Here is an 18,167-nt window from a genome sequence, read left to right as displayed (position 1 = left end):
CCAATCAATGTCTCATTTAAACTTATGGGTAGGTGTGATGTGGTATTGACAAGAATGTATATTTTGTGTATTTGAAGTGGAGAGCTCTATAAATATTTATTAAGTTTACTTGTTCTGGATCTGAGTTCGAGTCCTTGATATCCTTATTAATTTTCTGTCTCATTGAATCTAAGTCTCCTATCTGGGTGTTAGGATCGTTAGCTCTTGTTGTTGCATTGATCCTTTTACCACTATATCTTTGTTGCTTTAAAATCTATTTTATCCGATACAAGAATTGCAACTCCTGCTTTTTATTTATTTATTATTTATTTTTGCTCTCCATTTAGTTGGTAAATCTTTCTCCATCCCTTTGTTTTGAGTCTTTGTGTATCCTTGCATGTGAAACAGGTCTGGATGTAACATGCCGCTGGGTTTTGGCTGTGTCTTTTGATTGGGAATTTAGTCAATTTAAATTTAGGGTTACTGCCGTTTGATGTTGACTGGCTGTTTTATCCATTTGTTGGTGTAAATTCTTCTTTACGTTGGTGCTCTTTACTTTTTGGTGTATTTTTAGAAAGGCTAATACTGGTTGTTTCTTTCTGTGTGTAATGCTTCTTTCAGAAGCTCTTGTAAAGCAGGCCTCGTGGTAATAAAATCTCTGAGTTCTTGCTTGTTCATAAAAGATTTTATTTTTCCTTCAGTTGTGAAGCTTAGTTTGGCTGGATATGAAATTCTGGGCTGAAGGTTCTGTTCTTTGAGGATGTTGAATATTGGCCCCCACTCTCTTCTGGCTTGTAGAGTTTCTGCCGAGAGATCTGCTGTAAGTCTGATAGGCTTGCCTTTGTGGGTTATCTGACCTTTCTCTCTGGCTGCCCTTAGTATCCTCTCCTTCGTTTCAACCCTGGTGAATCTAACGATTATGTGCCTTGGGGTTGCTCTTCTTGAGGAATATCTTTGTGGTGTTCTCTGTATTACCTGGGGTTGAATGTTGACCTGCTTTGCTAGTTTAGGAAAATTTTCCTGAATAATATCCTGAAGGGTATTTTCCAGCTTGGATTCATTCTCTCCGTCGCATTGAGGTACACCTATCAAACGTAAATTTGGTCTTTTCACATAGTCCCACATTTCTTGGAGACTTTGCTCATTCCTTTTTATCCTTTTTTCTCTAATCTTTTCTTCACGTTTTATTTCATTAAGTTGGACTTTGACCTCTGATATCCCTTCTTCTGCTTGAACAATTCAAGTGTTTAAACCTGTGCATACTTCTCGGAGTTCCTGTATTGTATTCTTCAGTTCCATTAATTCACTCATACTCTGCTCTAAGTTGTCTATTCTCAATAGGATTTCATCAAACCTTTTTTCAAAGTTCCTAGTTTCTTTACGTTGGGCTACAACATGTTCTTTTAACTCACCGAAGTTTGTTATTATCCATTCCTTGAAGAGTGATTCTGTCATCAGGAGGCGCTCGTTCTCCATCAAGCCTTGTTCCATTGTTGATGTGGAACTGTGATCATCTTTAGAGGGAGAGGCGTTCTGACTTTGAGTATTCTCAGCTTTTTTACGCTGGTTTCTTCCCACCATTGTAAATTTATCCTCCTGTCCTCTTTGAAATTACCAACTTTCAGATTAGGTCTCTTGAGTGGACGTCCAGGTTGTTAGTTCCCAGGGCCAGAGCAGCGGCGTTAAAACTGATGGTGCTTTTCTACCCAGGATTCTCCTGTCGGGCTTCCTTCTTGTTTCCGTAGTAGGTGACTCTGGCTTCCTGGGGCTCCAAACCTCGGTCAGAAGGGGAACTGGTCTCGTTTACTCTGCGCCGAGCGCTGCCGTGTGGAGGTGCCGGCGGAACCACTGCGCCGACCACGAGAGTCGCGCTGGCGACTCGTGTGTTTCCACCACTGGGGGATCTTCTGCTCCGTGAGCGACCAGACTTTGTCTGAAAGTGTGGCGTCCTCTAGTTCTCCACGCCTTCCCTGAGAGCTGCAATCCCGGGATGTCAGCGATCGGCCATCTTGGATCGTTCTCCGTGACAGAGTTCTTATATGTTATTCTTATATAGTCAAATAAAATTTCCTTTTTCATTTGTGAAACTTGCATTTTTATGTAGGAAATTTTAAATTTCACAGCCTGTATATTATTTTAGGGTTTTGTGCCCAGAACACTCACATACACACTAGACATCAATGAAATCACCTTGGAAAAAATACTTCGTTTCCCCAGTCACCATGTGCCTACATTTTGCTAGTCAATTCTAAAGTTGCTAAGCAGATAAAGCTAGCAAAGGGCACCCAAAATGACACTTATCTTTGCATTGGAGGTTAAGACAAAATACCTTAAGGAGTCGGAAAAAAAAAAAAAAGAAAAAACTTGAAGAGTCTACAGGGGGACAAGAACATAACCAGAGTTACCCATGTGGTAGAAACAAAGATGTAAAAAATATAATAAAACCCAAGGAAAAGAGGCATTCTCTCAGATGCTGTTAAGGAGAGGATAAACTGGGGTGATCTCTTTGGAGGATGACATTGAGTGGTTTATCAAAATTTCAAACAAGCATATCCTTTTCTACAATAATTTCACTGCTATGATATTACCTATGAATTAACTGCAAAAGTATTCACATATAACAAGGATATATAAGAACATTAGATATAACATGATATATAACCACAAAAATTAAAATAATCTAAATGTTTACAGTAGGGCACTGTTTAAATAAATTATGGTACAATCATAAAATGAAATACTATGCAGCACTGAAAAGAATAAGACCTGTATCTCTAAGACATACATAATTTAGTGCACAAAAAGCAAGGTACAGAACAAGCAGAATGCAAGCCTACTGGGATGTATGTATATATGTGTATATGTGCATAAAAGGTTTAGGAATTTTCAGCTTTCATTTTTTTGTTTATTTCCTAAGCACACATATGAGAAACTGTAAACAGTGGTCACATGATCAGGAAAATATTTAGGGGTTTAGTATATGGGTGAGGGTAGATAGTAGAGAATTTAATTCTTACCTTACCGCCTATCTGTACTATTTGATTTTTTAACCATATGCCTATGTTCTGAAAAGCATAACAAAATATTTTTTAAACTCCACATAGAAATACATAGACAGTATTAGTCTAGAAAGATGTTCATTGACAGATATTAATATTATCATCTAAAATTATTAGATATCCAAGATATGAAATCATCTCAGAAGAAAATGTTCAGAAACACCCACCTGTGCATTTGCTTGATGATTTATGTGCTTGATCTGCCAATGGGATGTTACTTAGGTGATTAGAAATGTCACTTGTAAACCAGAAGGATAACACACAAAATAAAGGATATTATCAATATTTCAAGAAATCTAGCAAAATTCAAGCATGACACAACCCTTCTTTCCACAGTGAATGCTGCCCCAAGTGTGAATACAGCCTACTGTATTAAACTGTTACATTTGACTAATAAAAATGAACGTTGTAACTGGCAACGAGCCCCAAACTGACAGTGCAATATGGACTAAATGTGCATCTTTTCAATTCTATGTGAACATCCTTTAAAATAATGATACGTCCCAAACATCTCAAAACATAAACTAAGAATATGGCCCTTTAAAATATGATTTTGTTACTATTGATTGAAAAAAATTCATTTGCATGGAGATGTCGTTAAGCACAAGGAACATCATTTAACAGATATTTTTGAATATCTAGCTATGCAGGCCCTGCACTAAAAGCATAACTAAGTGTTAAGCACTTCTGGAGTCCAATAAAGGGAAAATCCCAATATGGGTAGAAATAACGGCAAACACATCAGGATTAAGTTAGAAACTGAGTTGGTCTTTAAGAGAAAATTGGGAGTTGTGCTAATGCAGAAGAGGGAAAGGTTAAATGCTCAGATGGTAGAGCAAGATAACTGAGTGGTAAGAGAGGGTAGTAACAATCTCAGCAGCTTAAAGAGAAGTGATACTGATAACTAATATAAAATACATTTGGATGGGGGAAGATAGTCTCAAATGTTAAACAAAAAATTTTAAGAAAAATATTGATTAACTGTAACATGATTAGCAGTTAAGACGCATCTAGCCATTTCCCTAGGGCAATGCTTCTCAAACACAAGTGGGCATCAGAATCACCTGGATCATTAAAACACAGATTGCTGGGCCCCACCCCCAGAGTAGCTGCTTCAGAACGTCTGAACTGGGTCCAAAGAATCTGCATTTCTACCAAACCTCCAGGTGATGCTGATGCTGCTGGTCCAGGGACCACATGTGGAGGAGTACCCAGAATAACTCTGAACACATCAAATCCTGAATCTCCTCATGCTCTGATTCCTCAGAGGACATGACACAGCAGAACACTAAGAAGAATGGCATCTTCACTTAATCCAAGACAGATGTAGGCCTGCCCAAGTCTGGTCTAAGACATCTCTTAAATACCAAGTTCTTCTCTTATACATTTACAGCTCTAAACTCTTCTGGAACTGATCTAAGAGAAGCAACCAATCTAGACCCAGGGAACTGGCCCCTGGCCCCATGTTAATCACCTCGCTGCCCAGTGAGGCTAATCCCTAGGGAATGAATGGCCCTAGGGCTTGACATAGACCTCTTCTGAACACCCTGAAACAAACCTCAAACTAGATCGTTCCTTGAGATGTTTCATTTAATGTCTGGAGTTCATCAGACCACACCTAACTTGAAACTGAACCAAAAGAAAATGTATTCTACTATGTCACTTCAGCAATTGTGTGTGAATGTATAACCACAAACCCCATAAATACCCCCAAATCCAAATCCAAATCCAAATAAATGCTAAGACCCAATGAAGGGTCACAGATAAGAATGCTGTAATGGCCCACCATCCCCAAAAATAGTCACTATGGAGGTCTTCTGGTCATTCTGCTAACTTTGAAATTTGCAGGCATACATAAGGCTGTCATAAGGAAACAGAACAGGCAAGGTGATTAAAGGCACAATGAACATTATACCTTCTAAGTGTCTAGATGTTGTGAAGGTATGTTACTAGATACGATTAACATTCAAATCAGCAGGCTTCAAATAAAGCAGATCACTCTCCATCATGCGGGTAGGTCTCATGCATTCAGTTGAAGGACTTTAGAGAAAAAACAGGTCCCCCAAGGAAGAAGGAATTCTGCCTGTAGACTGACCTGGGACTCAAGACTGCAGCACCAACTCTTCCTGGGGCCTCCAACCTGCCAGGCTGCCCTGCAGATTTCAGACGTGTCAGCCTCCACAACGTGCCTCAATCAATTCCTCTTTTTAAGATAAGTCTCTCTCACTGTCTCTCACTTGCTAGCTCTCTTGCACTCTGAGTGTGTATACACAAACACATGAAAATATCACATACATATACACATACACTCATCCTAGGGGGACCTGTTTCTCTGGAGAATCCTAATACAACCCCCTGCAGTTCAGAGCCTCCATTCTCTTACTTGAGAATGGCTAATTACCTCCATCTTTGTAACAGAAAAGGTCTCCCTCACCTTCAAAAGTAAGATTGCCTTTTAAAATGTATCAGACTTTAACAACACTTATATTCTATACCACTATACATAAAACTCAAGCAAAAGCACATTGTTTCAAGTGACTGAAAAGCCCCTCAGTATGGTTATGTGAACTGTACTATTCCATGGTGCATTTTGGTAGCACATACACTGTGAGGAAAGGTCCGGGGACTGACATCTTACCAAGCGCCTGTCCTGATCCAAACGCTCTTTGGAATCCATACTAAGCTTCCTTTTCCTGTTGGGCTGTTTCATTGCCACCTCTGCACTCCTTGGCAGTGGTTTTCTGTAAAACAGGGTCACATAAGAAGTTGGGGATGAGGGTATGACCCCTTCAGAATTACAGAAGAAAACAAGAAAACACTTTCAATGATACTTCTTATAATTTGTTGCTATTAAAAAAAAAAAACCTGATAAGTTGACAAAACTTTTGCAATTGGGTTTATAGCCCTTAATATAATAATAAGACAAGGGGGAGAAAATGCGGTTTTTGCCTCATCTAGAATTTATATTACTGCTTTTGGTCTTATCTGAGATCAAATGTTTGCTTTTTTGCTTAGCTGACCTAACCAATTAGGATTCACTGCAATCTGTCTACACAGCTTTTATACTCACATGGTCTGACAGGTATTCTTACTAAGAGGTCTTAGTCACACAAGGCATAGCACAGCAATCTGAAACAGAAAATAATAAAAAATTTCACCAATCCAATTCATCATGACCATTCTTCTGTATATTAATAAGCAGTGGTAGGCATTCTTTGAAAAGTTATTTGAAATGAGTTTTTTTAAATAGAGCAGCTCAACTGTTTTGGAGAAGCAACTACCAACACCAAACAAGTTCCACTGGAGCTCATTCAAAAGTCATTCACTCTAAAATCATTTTAAAAATTGAAATGTAATTTTTTAAAACGTTTAATTACCCTAAATCAGCTATAGTCCCCAGTGTGTTAGGATGATATATCCAACTTCCTCATTGATATTTCCACCTGAACAATGACACTCCAGATACTGCAAATGTAACATATCTGCAACTGAGCCCATCTCCCTCCACACTGCCTCCCCATTCCAAGCTCTCCTCCTAATTGCACTGATTACTGGCCACCCATTTTCCCAGAGCTTCCTCTTACAGTTGTTCAGACTGTGCATCACCGAAGAGTACCAAGCCAAGGGGCAAGTGGAGGCTGAACTCCACCATGGGCTCTACACCCACGGTTCATCTGCCACAGGGCTGCATCATCCCAGGAGAAAATGTATCTTTTTCTCATTCAAACAATGCTACCTTCTGGGTAGTATCTGAGCCAGAGAACTAGGAGTTGCCATCATTTCATCCTTTATAACACACCCTACCAACTGCCATCAGGTTTTGTTGATTTTTAATTTTCTAAACCTTTATTGATTTGACCTTCTTCCTCTACTATTAACTCTGATCATTCTAATTTTATGTCATAGTCAATCCAAAGTTCTTAAGTTCTTTGCAAAGCAAGGTTCCTGCTATCTCTCTACTCCACACTTCTGCTGGTCCCTCAACCACTGAACATCTTCCCCATTGCTTGCCCTCCCTTTTTCAACTTACCTAATTCTAACTCGTCTTTTCCTTATTATTTATTTTACTTTCAGTGTATACTATATCTGGCATTTCTCCCCATGTTATCCCTCCCCAACCTCCCCTCCCTCCCCACCCCCTGTTGTCTCTCCCCTACCCCCCTCCCAACTTCCCCCAGTGTGTGATGCTCCTCTCTCTGAGTCCATGTGTTCTCCTTGTTCAACACCCACCTAAAAGTGAGAACATATGGTATTTGGCTTTCTGTTCTTGTGTCAGTTTGCTGAGAATGATCGTTTCCAGATTCACCCAAGTCCCTACAAAGGACATGAACTCACCGTTTTTATGGCTGCATAGTATTCCATAGTGTATATGTACCACATTTTCTTTGTCCAGTCTATCACTGATGGGCATTTGGTTGGTTCCAGGTCTTTGCTATTGTACACAGGGTAGCAATGAACATATGTGTGCATGTGTCTTTATAGTAGAATGATTTATAGTTCTTTGGGTATATACCCAGTAATGGGATTGCTGGGTCCAATGAAATTTCTATTTCTAGATCCTTGAGAAATTGCCACACAGTCTTCCACAATGGTTGAACTAATTTACACACCCACCAACTGTGTAAGAGTGTTCCTATTTCTCCATATCCTCTCCAGCATCTGTTGGTTCCAGATTTTTAATGATCACCATTCTAACTGTAGTGAAATGGTATCTCAGTGTGGTTTTGATTTGCATTTCTCTAATGACCAGTGATAATGAGCATTTTTTCATGTTTGTTGTACTTACATATGCCTTCTTTTGAAACATGTCTGTTCATATCCTTTGCTCACTTTTGAATGCGGTTGTTTGTTTTTTTCTTGTAAATCTGTTTTAGTTCTTTGTAGATTCTGGATATTAGTCCTTTGTCAGATGGGTAAATTGCAAAATTTTTTTCTCATTCTGTGGTTGTCAATTTGCTCTAATGATGGTTTCCTTTGCTGTACAGAAGCTCTGGAGTCTAATTAGGTCCCATTTGCCTATCTTGGCTTTTATTGCCATTGCTTTTGGTGTTTTAGTCACGAAATCCTTGCCTATGCCTATGTCCTGTATGGTTTTGCATATGTTTTCTTCTAGTGTTTTTATGGTGTTAGGTTTTATGTTTAAATCTGTGATCCATCTGGAATTAATTTCAGTGTAAGGTGAGGGTAGGGGTCCAGTTTCTGCTTTCTGCACATTGCTAGCCAGTTTTCCCACCATTATTTATTAAACATGGAGTCCTTTCCCCATTGCTTGTTTTTGCCAAGGTCTACCAAGGATCAGATGGTTGTAGATGTGTGGTGTTTCTTCTGGGGTCTCTGTTCTGTTCCATTGGTCTATGTCTCTGTTTTGGTACCAGTACCATGCTGTTTTGATTACTGTCGTCTTGTAGTATAGTTTGAAGTCCAGCAGTGTGATGCCTCTGGTTTTGTTATTTTTGCTTAGGATTGTCTTGGCTATGCAGGGTCTTTTGTGATTCCACATGAAGTTTAAAGTGGTTTTTTCCACTTCTGTGAAGAAGGTCATTGGTAGCTTGATGGGGAGAGTGTTGAATCTATAGATTACTTTGGGCAATATGGCCATTTTCACGATAGTGATTCTTCCTAACCATAAGCATGAAATGTTTCTCCATCTGTTTGTGTCCTCTCTTATTTCATTGAGCAGTGGTTTGTAGTTCTCCTTGAAGAGGTCCTTTACATTCCTTGTTAGTTGTATTCCTAGGTATTTTATTCTCTTTGTAGCAATTGTGAATGGGAGTTCACTCTTGATTTGGCTCTCTGTTATTGGTGTATAGGAATGCTTGTGATTTCTGCACATTGCATTTGTATCCCGAGACTTTGCTGAAGTTGCTTATCAGTTTGAGAAGATTTTGGGCTGAGATGATGGGGTCTTCTAGATATACAATCACGTCATCTGCAAATAGAGACAGTTTGACTTCCTTCTTTCCTAATTGAATACCCTTTATTTCTTGTTCTTGCCTGAGTGCTCTGGCTAGAACTTCCAATACTATGTTGAATAGGAGTGGTGAGAGAGGGCATCCTTATCTAGTGCCTGATTTCAAAGGGAATTCTTCCAGTTTTTGCCCATTCAGTATGATATTGACTGTAGGTTTGTCATATATAGATTTTATCATTTTATGATACATTCCATCAATACCTAGTTTATTGAGAGTTTTTAGCATGAAGGGCTACTGAATTTTATAGAAGGCTTTCTCTGCATCTATCAAGATAATTATGTGGTTTTTGTCTTTGGTTCCATTTATATGATGGATTACATTTATGGATTTGCATATGTTGAACCAGCCTTGCAACCCCAGGATGAAGCCTACTTGGTCGTGATGGATAAGCTTCTTCATGTGCTGTTGTAATCTGTTTGCTAGTATTTTATTGAAGATTTTTGTCTCGATGTTCATCATGAATATTGGCCTGAAGTTTTCTTTTTTAGTTGAGTCTCTGCCTGGTTTTGGTATCAGGATGATGTTGGTCTCATAAAATGAGTTAGGGAGGATTCCCTCCTTTTTTATTGTTTCATACAGTTTCAGAAGGAATGGAACCAGCTCCTCTTTCTATGTCTGATAGAATTCAGGTGTGAACCCATCTAGACCTGGACTTTTTTTGGTTGGCAGGCTATTGATTGCTGCCACTACTTCAGCCCTTGTTATTGATCTATTCAGGGTTTCAACTTCCTCCTGGTTTAGTCTTGGTAGAGTACAAGTGTCTAGAAATTTATCCATTTCTTCCTGGTTTACTATTTTATATAAGTAGAGCTGTTCGTAGTAATCTCTGATAGTAGTTTGTATTTCTGTGGGATCAGTAATGATCCCCATTATCATTTTTAATTGCATCTAATTGATTCTTCTCCTTTTTCTTTTTTATTAATCTGGCTAGTGGTCTATTTTGTTGATCTTTTCAAAAAAGCAGCTCCTGGATTTATTGATTCTTTGAAGGGTTTTTTGGTGTCTCTCTCTCCTTCAGTTCTGCTCTGATCTTAGTTATTTCTTGTCTTCTGCTAGCTTTTGAGTCTGTTTTTTTTTTTTATCTTGCTCCTCTAGCTCTTTCAATTTTGATGGTAGGATGTTGATTTTAGATCTTTCCTCTCTTCTCTGGTGGGCATTTATTGCTATAAATTTCCCTCTTAACATTGCTTTAAAGGTGTCCCAGAGATTCTGGTAAGTTGTGTCTTCATTCTAGTTGGTTTTGAAGAACATCTTTATTTCTGCCTTCATTTCATTGTTTATCCAGTAGACACTCAAAAGCAAGTTGTTCAGTTTCCAAGTGGTTGTTCGGGTTTGAGTATGTTTCTTGATCCTGAGTTCTAGTCTGATTGCACTGTGGTCTAATAGACTTTGTTATGATTTCTGTTCTTTTGCATTTGCTGAGGAGTGATTTGCTTCCAATTATGAGGTCAATTTTAGAGTAAGCACAATGTGGTGCTGAGAAAAATGCATATTCTGTGGATTTGGGGTGGAGTATTCTGTGTATGTCCATTAGGTTCACTTGGTCCAGCTCTGCATTCAAGTCCTGGATATCCTTGTTAATTTTCTGTCTCATTGATCTGTCTAATATTGACAGTGGAGTGTTGAAGTCTCCCACTATTATTGTGTGGGGGTCTAAATCTCATTTTAGGTCATTAAGAACTTGCTTTATGTATCTGGGTGCTGCTGTGTTGGGGGTGTATTTGTTTAGGATAGTTAGCTCTTCCTGTTGGATTGATCCTTTTACCATTATGTACTGTCCTTAATTGTCTCTTTTGATCTTTCTTGGTTTGAAGTCCATTTTATCAGAGACGAGGATTGAACCCCCTCTTTTCTGTTCTTCAATCGCTTTGTAAATCTTCTTCCATTCCTTTACTTTGAGTCTATGTGTGTCTTTATATGTGAAATGGGTTTCCTGAATACAGCACACCAATGGTTTCTGACTTTTCATCCAGTTTGCCAGCCTGTGTCTTTTAATTGGGGTGTTTAGGCCATTTACATTCAATGTTAATATTGTTATGTGTGAATTTGATCCTGCCATTTTGTTACTGGCTGGGTTTCTTTCCCATTAGTTGACTCATTTTCTTCATTGCATTTTTGGTCTTTGACAACTGGTTTGCTTTTGCAGTGACTGGTACTTGTTCCTTTCCATGCTTAGTGTTCCTTTTTTTTTTGAGATGGAGTTTCGCTCTTGCTACCCAGGCTGGAGTGCAATGGTGCGATCCCGGCTCACTTCAACCTCCGCCTCCTGGGTTCAGGCAATTCTCCTGCCTCAGCCTCCTGAGTAGCTGGGATTACAGGCATGCACCACCGTGCCCAGCTAATTTTTTGTATTTTTAGTAGAGATGGGGTTTCGCCATGTTGACCAGGATGGTCTCGATCTCTTGACCTCGTGATCCACCCGCCTCAGCCTCCCAAAGTATGCTTAGTGTTTCTTTCAGGAGCTCTTGTAGGGCAGGTCTGGTGGTGACAAAATAGCTCAGCAATTGCTTGTCTGTAAAGGATTTTATTTCTCCTTCACTTACAAAGCTTAGTTTGGCTGGATATGAGATTCTGGGTTGAAAGTTCTTTTCTTTAAAGATGTTGAATATTGGCCCCCACTCTCTTCTGGCTGGTAGGGTTTCTGCCGAGATCTGCTATGAGTCTGATTGGCTTCCCTCTGTGGGTGACCTGACCTTTCACTCTGGCTGCCCTTTGCATTTTTTCCTTCATTTCAACCCTGGTGAATCTGACAATTATGTGCCTTGGGGTTGCTTTTCTTGAGGAATACCTTTGTGGAGTTCTCTGTATTTCTTGAATTTGAAATTTGGACTGCCTTGCTAGGCTTGGGAAGTTCTCCTGGATAATATCCTGGAACATATTTTCCAGCTTGGATTCATTCTCCCCATCATATTCAGGTACACTGCTCAAGCATAGATTAGGTCTTTTCAAATGAGGCTTTGTTCATTTATTTTCATTCTTTTTTCTCTTATCTTGCCTTCTCTTTTTATTTAATTGAGTTGATCTTCAATCTCTGATATCCTTTCTTCTGCTTGATCAATTTGGCTATTAAAACCTGTGTTTGCTTCACATAGTTCTCATGCTGTGTTTTTCAACTCCATCAAGTTGTTTATGTTCTTCTCTAAGTTGGTTATTCTAGTTAGCATTTTGTCTAACCTTTTTTCAAGGTTTTTCATTTCTTTGCATTGAGTTAGAATGTGTCCCTTTAGCTCAGAAAAGTTGGTTATTATCCACCTTCTGAAGCCTGTTTCTGTCAGTTTGTCACACTCCTCAGTCAAGTTGTGATCCTGTGTTGTTGAGGAGTTGTGATCCCTTGAAGGAGAAGAGGTATTCTGGTCTTTGACGGTTTCATCTTTTTTGAGCTGGCTTTTTCCCCATCTTTGTGGATTTACCTGGCTGTGGTATCAGGGAGCTGCTTGATGAGGTCACTTGTCTGCCTGTGGAGGCGCTACTGGGTTTCTAGGGACTCCTTCAGGTTACTAGGGAAGCTTCCTGTATCTCTTTTGTTTATACTGGGAGAGTAGGCCCGCCTCTTCCACTGACCTGTAGGCACTGCTGGGTTGTCAAGAATGCCGTCCAGTTGCTATGAAGGCTTCCTATGTTTTTTGTTAAAACATGTAGCCCAGTCCCACCCCTCTAGTGGTGGGCTGTGCCCTTCCTCCACTGGGCTGGATCATTCAGCGTTCCTCTCAGACTGTGGCACTAGCTCTGCAACCCACTAGAGTCAGAGCTTCAGCCCTCTGGGGTTTGTGGGGGAGAGTAGGGACCCGCCCAGCCACACCCGGCCGTCTCCCCCTTTCAGCTTCCTCTCTCTCCAGTCTTGGGATAGGCGCAGGCCCAGCTGCTCCCACTTAGAGCTCCCTCTCTCTCTGGGCGAGGGGAGGAGGCGATAGCTCAGTCAGCAGGCTCTTATTCAACTCCGCGCTTGTAATTCCTGGAGCTTGACTGGCAAAGATCCCCTGTTCTGTGTATTGCTAAGGCTTTGGGGGAAGCGCTGTATCTGGACTGGAGTGCCAGATGGGGAGCCTCCGACTCACCAGTATCAAATGCACTTTCTGAGTGAAGCAGTACCCATCCCCGCCTCAGTCTGCCCTGAGTGGGCTTTGCTCACCAGCAGACCAGACCCATTGAAATGCACCTGGTACCTCAGTTGGAGCTAGGAGATCCCTGGATTTCTGCATCTCTCTTGCTGGGTGTCCTGTGCTGGAGTTGTGTCTAATCAGCCATCTTGGATCCTCCTGTAACTTGTCTTTTCTGACTCCACTAAAAGAGACTTCACAGCCTTCAGGAAGGTCTTCCTTGCCTACCTCTGGCTCCAAGTAAACCAAGGGTGCCTTTTCTACACTGCATTTCTTGTGCATGCCTTTATTGTAGTTTTTGTTTGCAGATATAACTCCCTTTTTGAGCCTGTAAGCATCCTGATGACAAGGACTGTGAATTACTGATCCTTATTTTCCACTGTCTAGATAGTACCTAGCTCACAGCAGCCTCTCAATACGTGTTTATTGACTTGAACTACATAAACATGTCTATCTGAATTATAGAGAAGCCTCAAGCCCTTAAATCCAGTGAATATTAGTTCTTGATCCATACATTATCCTTTAGAATGCTGTATGATTAGAGTGAGCACAATTCTCAAAGTTAATTCCTTCCCCTTTTTCTTTAATATAAAAAACAAAAAATGAACAAAAAAACACTTCCTTTCCATATATCATTTTGCTTCTAGTCAGATGATATTTATGTCCTTAAGACAGGCACTTATGTACTAAATTCAGTAACATTACCTTCATTTTATAGAATGCAAATATAATTTTTCATGCCTAGCTCCTGGTAATACTCTGAACATCTATGCAAATGAACAGCATAGACTTGATGCCTGTAGCAAAGTATTACCGCACAAGACACAAGTGCTGCCAAGGCTGGCCTGCCTTTCACGGCGAATAACGCCCCACGGCTTGTCAAACTGGTATCATCTGGCTGCTGACGTTTTTCTCCTCACCATCAAAATGATCCGCCTTGCTAATCCCTGGAAAGTATCTCAATAACCTTGATTTGTTTAAAACAGCAAGAAAGCCTTAATTCACATTATTTTATATCAGGGGAAAAAAATGAAAGTGTTTACACTGAGGAGAAATTTCAACATACAATTTGGTAATAACTGAATTTCCTCTGGATTTAGAAATAATAAAGCAAAAATATAAAAGTCACCTAACAATTCATATAAGATTTTGCTGCCAGACAAAAAGGGAATCAAATACAAGATACCATCCAAAACATAAGAGATGAATGATTTACAGATGGATAACAGATAGATAGATAGATAGATAGACAGATAGATGATAGATAGACATATAGCTAGATAGATAGTCTAACACACAGAAAAACAGGCTTAAAGAGAAGTTTTGTATAATCCTTTATAATGTCAATTCTCAGAACATATTCTAACCAACTGAATACGACACTTCTTTTGACATAAACCTAACTTCATATCCTTGGCATGGTATCAAAATACATGGATTATTATGATTGTCCATGATATATGGCCTACTCCCAGGAAGCCCCAAATGTCACATCAGCCACATGCCTCCATGCTGAGCTTTGAAAAAATATATAAAGTGTTCAGAGTGAAAAAAAAGAAAAAGAAGAATATCAAATTATAAAACACATTATCCAGGGTAAGTAAAGGGATGTGGCAACTAGACAGAGCTGCATCCGGTGTCCTCTGGCTTTGTGACAATGCCTGAGCACCACCTACCATAAACAAGGTGATGCTCAGTGATTTTAATTACGGAATCTTCTAAATAGTGTTTTATAGTTTAAAAAAACAACATAGATAAGTACATGTAAATGATTTGTATTTATGTGGAAAAATTAAAAATAGTGTACTAATTTTTCAATTTAATTCTCTAAATGATTTTCCTTCATAGTAAAATTCTCTGTCTGCACATTGCCAAATACTAAGGAGATAAATTAGATTGATACTTAGAAAGTATCTGAACACTTCAAATTAAAGGAGTCTATAAATAACTAAAATAATTCACTATCTATCTATGTCCAGGTGCTATTTGGTAATTCCTTCAAAAACATTTTATTGATCATCTATTAATCTCCAATATAGTCACAGGTACCTTGAGGAATATGAAGCCAATTAATCACACATACTCTCTAAAGGGAGATAAGTACAGCAACCATATGTCCTGGATAATTCAAGGTACATCTGCCTTCTGCCACTCATCCTAGCATAAGGATTAACAGCACTGCTTTCACTCCCAAAAATGTCCCAATTTAAACAATAAATCATATGGCACCATACGGGTAAGAAACATACACAAATTAATAAGAAATGTGCATGCCATTAAAAAATTACAGAGTGACCTGGGTGTTCATGGGAGGGACAATGTATCCAATTAAATGCACAGTGACAGAACATTTCTGCTGGTTCTAGGATAGTACACAGATCTTAAATGAATTTATCATCAAAGTATTGAATACAAATATCTGATCACTGTACTGATTTCCCACTATTTCAAAGATATTGTCAGCCTAGAATTTATTTATCTGGTTGATACTCGATGTTAATAATACATAGTGTTTGAATAAATTAATAAATGATTACAAGTGAATGCATTTTGATAACTTATGCATGAATTACTGATCCTTCTTAATTGTATTAATAATAATAGCTAACATTACTTGAGTACTCATGTACCAGGCATAGCTATCAGTCCTCTACATATACAATTTCAATTAACACTTATGACAACCTAACAGTATGTGTATCACTGCCACCCACATTTCACAGAATAGGAAACACCAAGGAGTTAAGTAACTTGTCCAGGGTTATACAACAGACAAATAATCAGATAGTACAATTCTGGAGTCCCTCTTTGAACACTATACTATGCTGTAATTTTTGTAATTATCTTATAAGGTTCATCATCTGAAACTTAACCACTCATTACACTAGCCAAATCCTTGCCACACACAAGGATTTAAGTCAGAAACTGACACCAAACTTCCTGTGGGAACCACTGGCCATCATGTGAAGCTCATCTGCATATTGGCTTCATATTGTCACTTTACTTATGTCAGGGCAGCCAATTGCTATCAGTTTTATTTTTTATTTTGGAATCTTAAAATATTAATAGTTAATTATGTATTAATTCTGCACCCATACATCTCAGGTAATACTTTATGAGAAGAGAACAATAAGTCCCAAGATTCAGGGTCCAAAGAATATCACAGAGATTGTCTGAAATTCTGAATGTTCTAAACAGTTACATTACTCTCACTGAGTCTGTGTCACTCTCATGCCACCCCCATCAGAGCTAGTACTGGTGCCCACTGCTGGACAGGTCACATCACTGGACCCCTTGCAGACAATCCCTAGCACCAGTCTGAAGTGTAGCAGCCCTATGGGGTGGCTACACCCAGAGGAATAGCAGTGTTCACAGCGGTTTGGCTCTCAGGAACTCCAACTCCTAGGGGAAACAAAAGTGCATGAAGGGAACACACCATGGGACATGAAGGGAACACACCATAGGACATGAAGGGAACACACCATAGGACATGAAGGGAACACACCATGGGACATGAAGGGAACACACCATAGGACATGAAGGGAACACACCATAGGACATGAAGGGAACACACCATGGGACATGAAGGGAACACACCATGGGACAAAAGAGTCTGGGTACCAGATCTTCAATCCCAGTACATTCTGGTTATGGGAAATTTCTCTCAGCAAAGGCATGAGTGCAATGCTGGTGCTCATGAAGGGTCTTGGAGGAGACTTCTTTTCTCTCTTACCCATCACTGCAAACATAGCTGGGGCTTCTCCCATAAGAGCCTGACATGGGTGTATATATAGACAGCCTTTCTGGAACAGTTAAGAGTGAGAGTATCCTCACAGTAGGAGTGCCCTCCATATTCAGGCTTGCAAAAGAAGTAGAGTCACAATTCCTCTCTATAAGGAATATCAACATTACTAGACATGAAAACAGGTACCTGTCTGATATGAGTAGTTGGAACATTGGGTCAGGAGTGCATCTGGGAGTTAGATCACTTTCCTGTGGGCCTGGAAGAAGAGTTACAGTGGCTCCCACCCTTCCCCCGATAAGACCTCAATTTTTCACAGAGAGCTCCCTCAGCCACCTCTGTCAAGGTTGGGGCATTTGCCCAATTTTGGGTACTGCATTTACCCACCTGCTTTAGCCACAACCTGTTTCTACCCAGGGATATTTACCCTACTGACCTGAAGCCTTAACTATTCAACCCAGTAAATAAAATACTGGGGACAAAATAAATAAATAAATAAGTGCACACTGTGGGGAAACAAGATAAGCTTCAAGAGATCTCTGCCATTCCAACCCTATAGGAGATGCAGAACTTGCTCATGCACTGAGCACATTGTTCCTACAACAGGCATCTTGGAAAGCCATGATACAAAGATTTACTATAACCAAGGAACCTATACAGAGTCCTCACCACTAAAAGCACCAAGAGCCAAATTAGATAACAATAAACCATAAACATTAAAGTCACATCCTTCTGAAATACCAGATAAAATATTCAAAAGGTTGGTTATTAAGCTACTCAAGCAGATACCAGAGAAAAATAAAAACCAACATAAAGAAATGAAAAAACAATTCAAGATATAAATGAAAAATGTTATAAAGAGATAGATGTTTTAAAGAAAAACCAATCAGAACATCTGGAAATGAAAGACACACTGAGGGAATTAAAAAACGCAGTGGAGGCCGGGCGCGGTGGCTCAAGCCTGTAATCCCAGCACTTTGGGAGGCCGAGGCGGGTGGATCACGAGGTCAAGAGAACAAGACCATCCTGGTCAACATGGTGAAACCCCTTCTCTAATAAAAATACAAAAAATTAGCTGGGCATGGTGGTGCGTGCCTGTAATCCCAGCTACTCAGGAGGCTGAGGCAGGAGAATTGCCTGAACCCAAGAGGCAGAGGTTGCGGTGAGCCGAGATCGCGCCATCGCACTCCAGCCTGGGTAACAAGAGCGAAACTCCATCTCAAAAAAAAAAAATGCAGTGGAAAGTTTTAACAATAGACTAGACCAAGTAGGAGAAAAAATTTCAGAGTTCAAAGATAAGGCTTTTGAATTCACCCAA

The 18,167-nt window shown here is 39.7% G+C and overlaps 1 protein-coding gene across 20 annotated transcripts in view; it reads right to left on the bottom strand.

The window, feature by feature from the left end:
- The window catches only part of L3MBTL4 (L3MBTL histone methyl-lysine binding protein 4), a 464,367-nt gene that overhangs the window by 354,591 nt on the left and 91,609 nt on the right, over window positions 1–18,167 (bottom strand). For 18 of the 20 annotated variants that reach the window (XR_013525731.1, XR_013525732.1, XM_078347776.1 and 15 more), the window contains exons 2-3: window positions 6,109–6,167; window positions 5,677–5,779 (exon numbers count right to left, since the gene is read on the bottom strand). Coding sequence is in view for 14 of the 20 variants with exons in the window: in XM_078347776.1 (XP_078203902.1) it covers window positions 5,677–5,748 (72 nt within the window). In the remaining 6 variants the exon portion in view is untranslated. Of the gene's footprint in view, window positions 1–5,676; window positions 5,780–6,108; window positions 6,168–6,622; window positions 6,735–6,774; window positions 6,887–18,167 lie in introns of those variants that run through there. The other 2 variants (XM_078347775.1, XM_078347778.1) reach the window with 2 other exon arrangements.

Source organism: Callithrix jacchus, chromosome 13 (assembly GCF_049354715.1).
Source record: "Callithrix jacchus isolate 240 chromosome 13, calJac240_pri, whole genome shotgun sequence".
Lineage (NCBI taxonomy): Eukaryota > Metazoa > Chordata > Mammalia > Primates > Cebidae > Callithrix > Callithrix jacchus.
The sequence above is the reverse complement of the archived record's forward strand: the minus strand, read 5'-3'. Positions and strand labels throughout refer to the sequence as shown.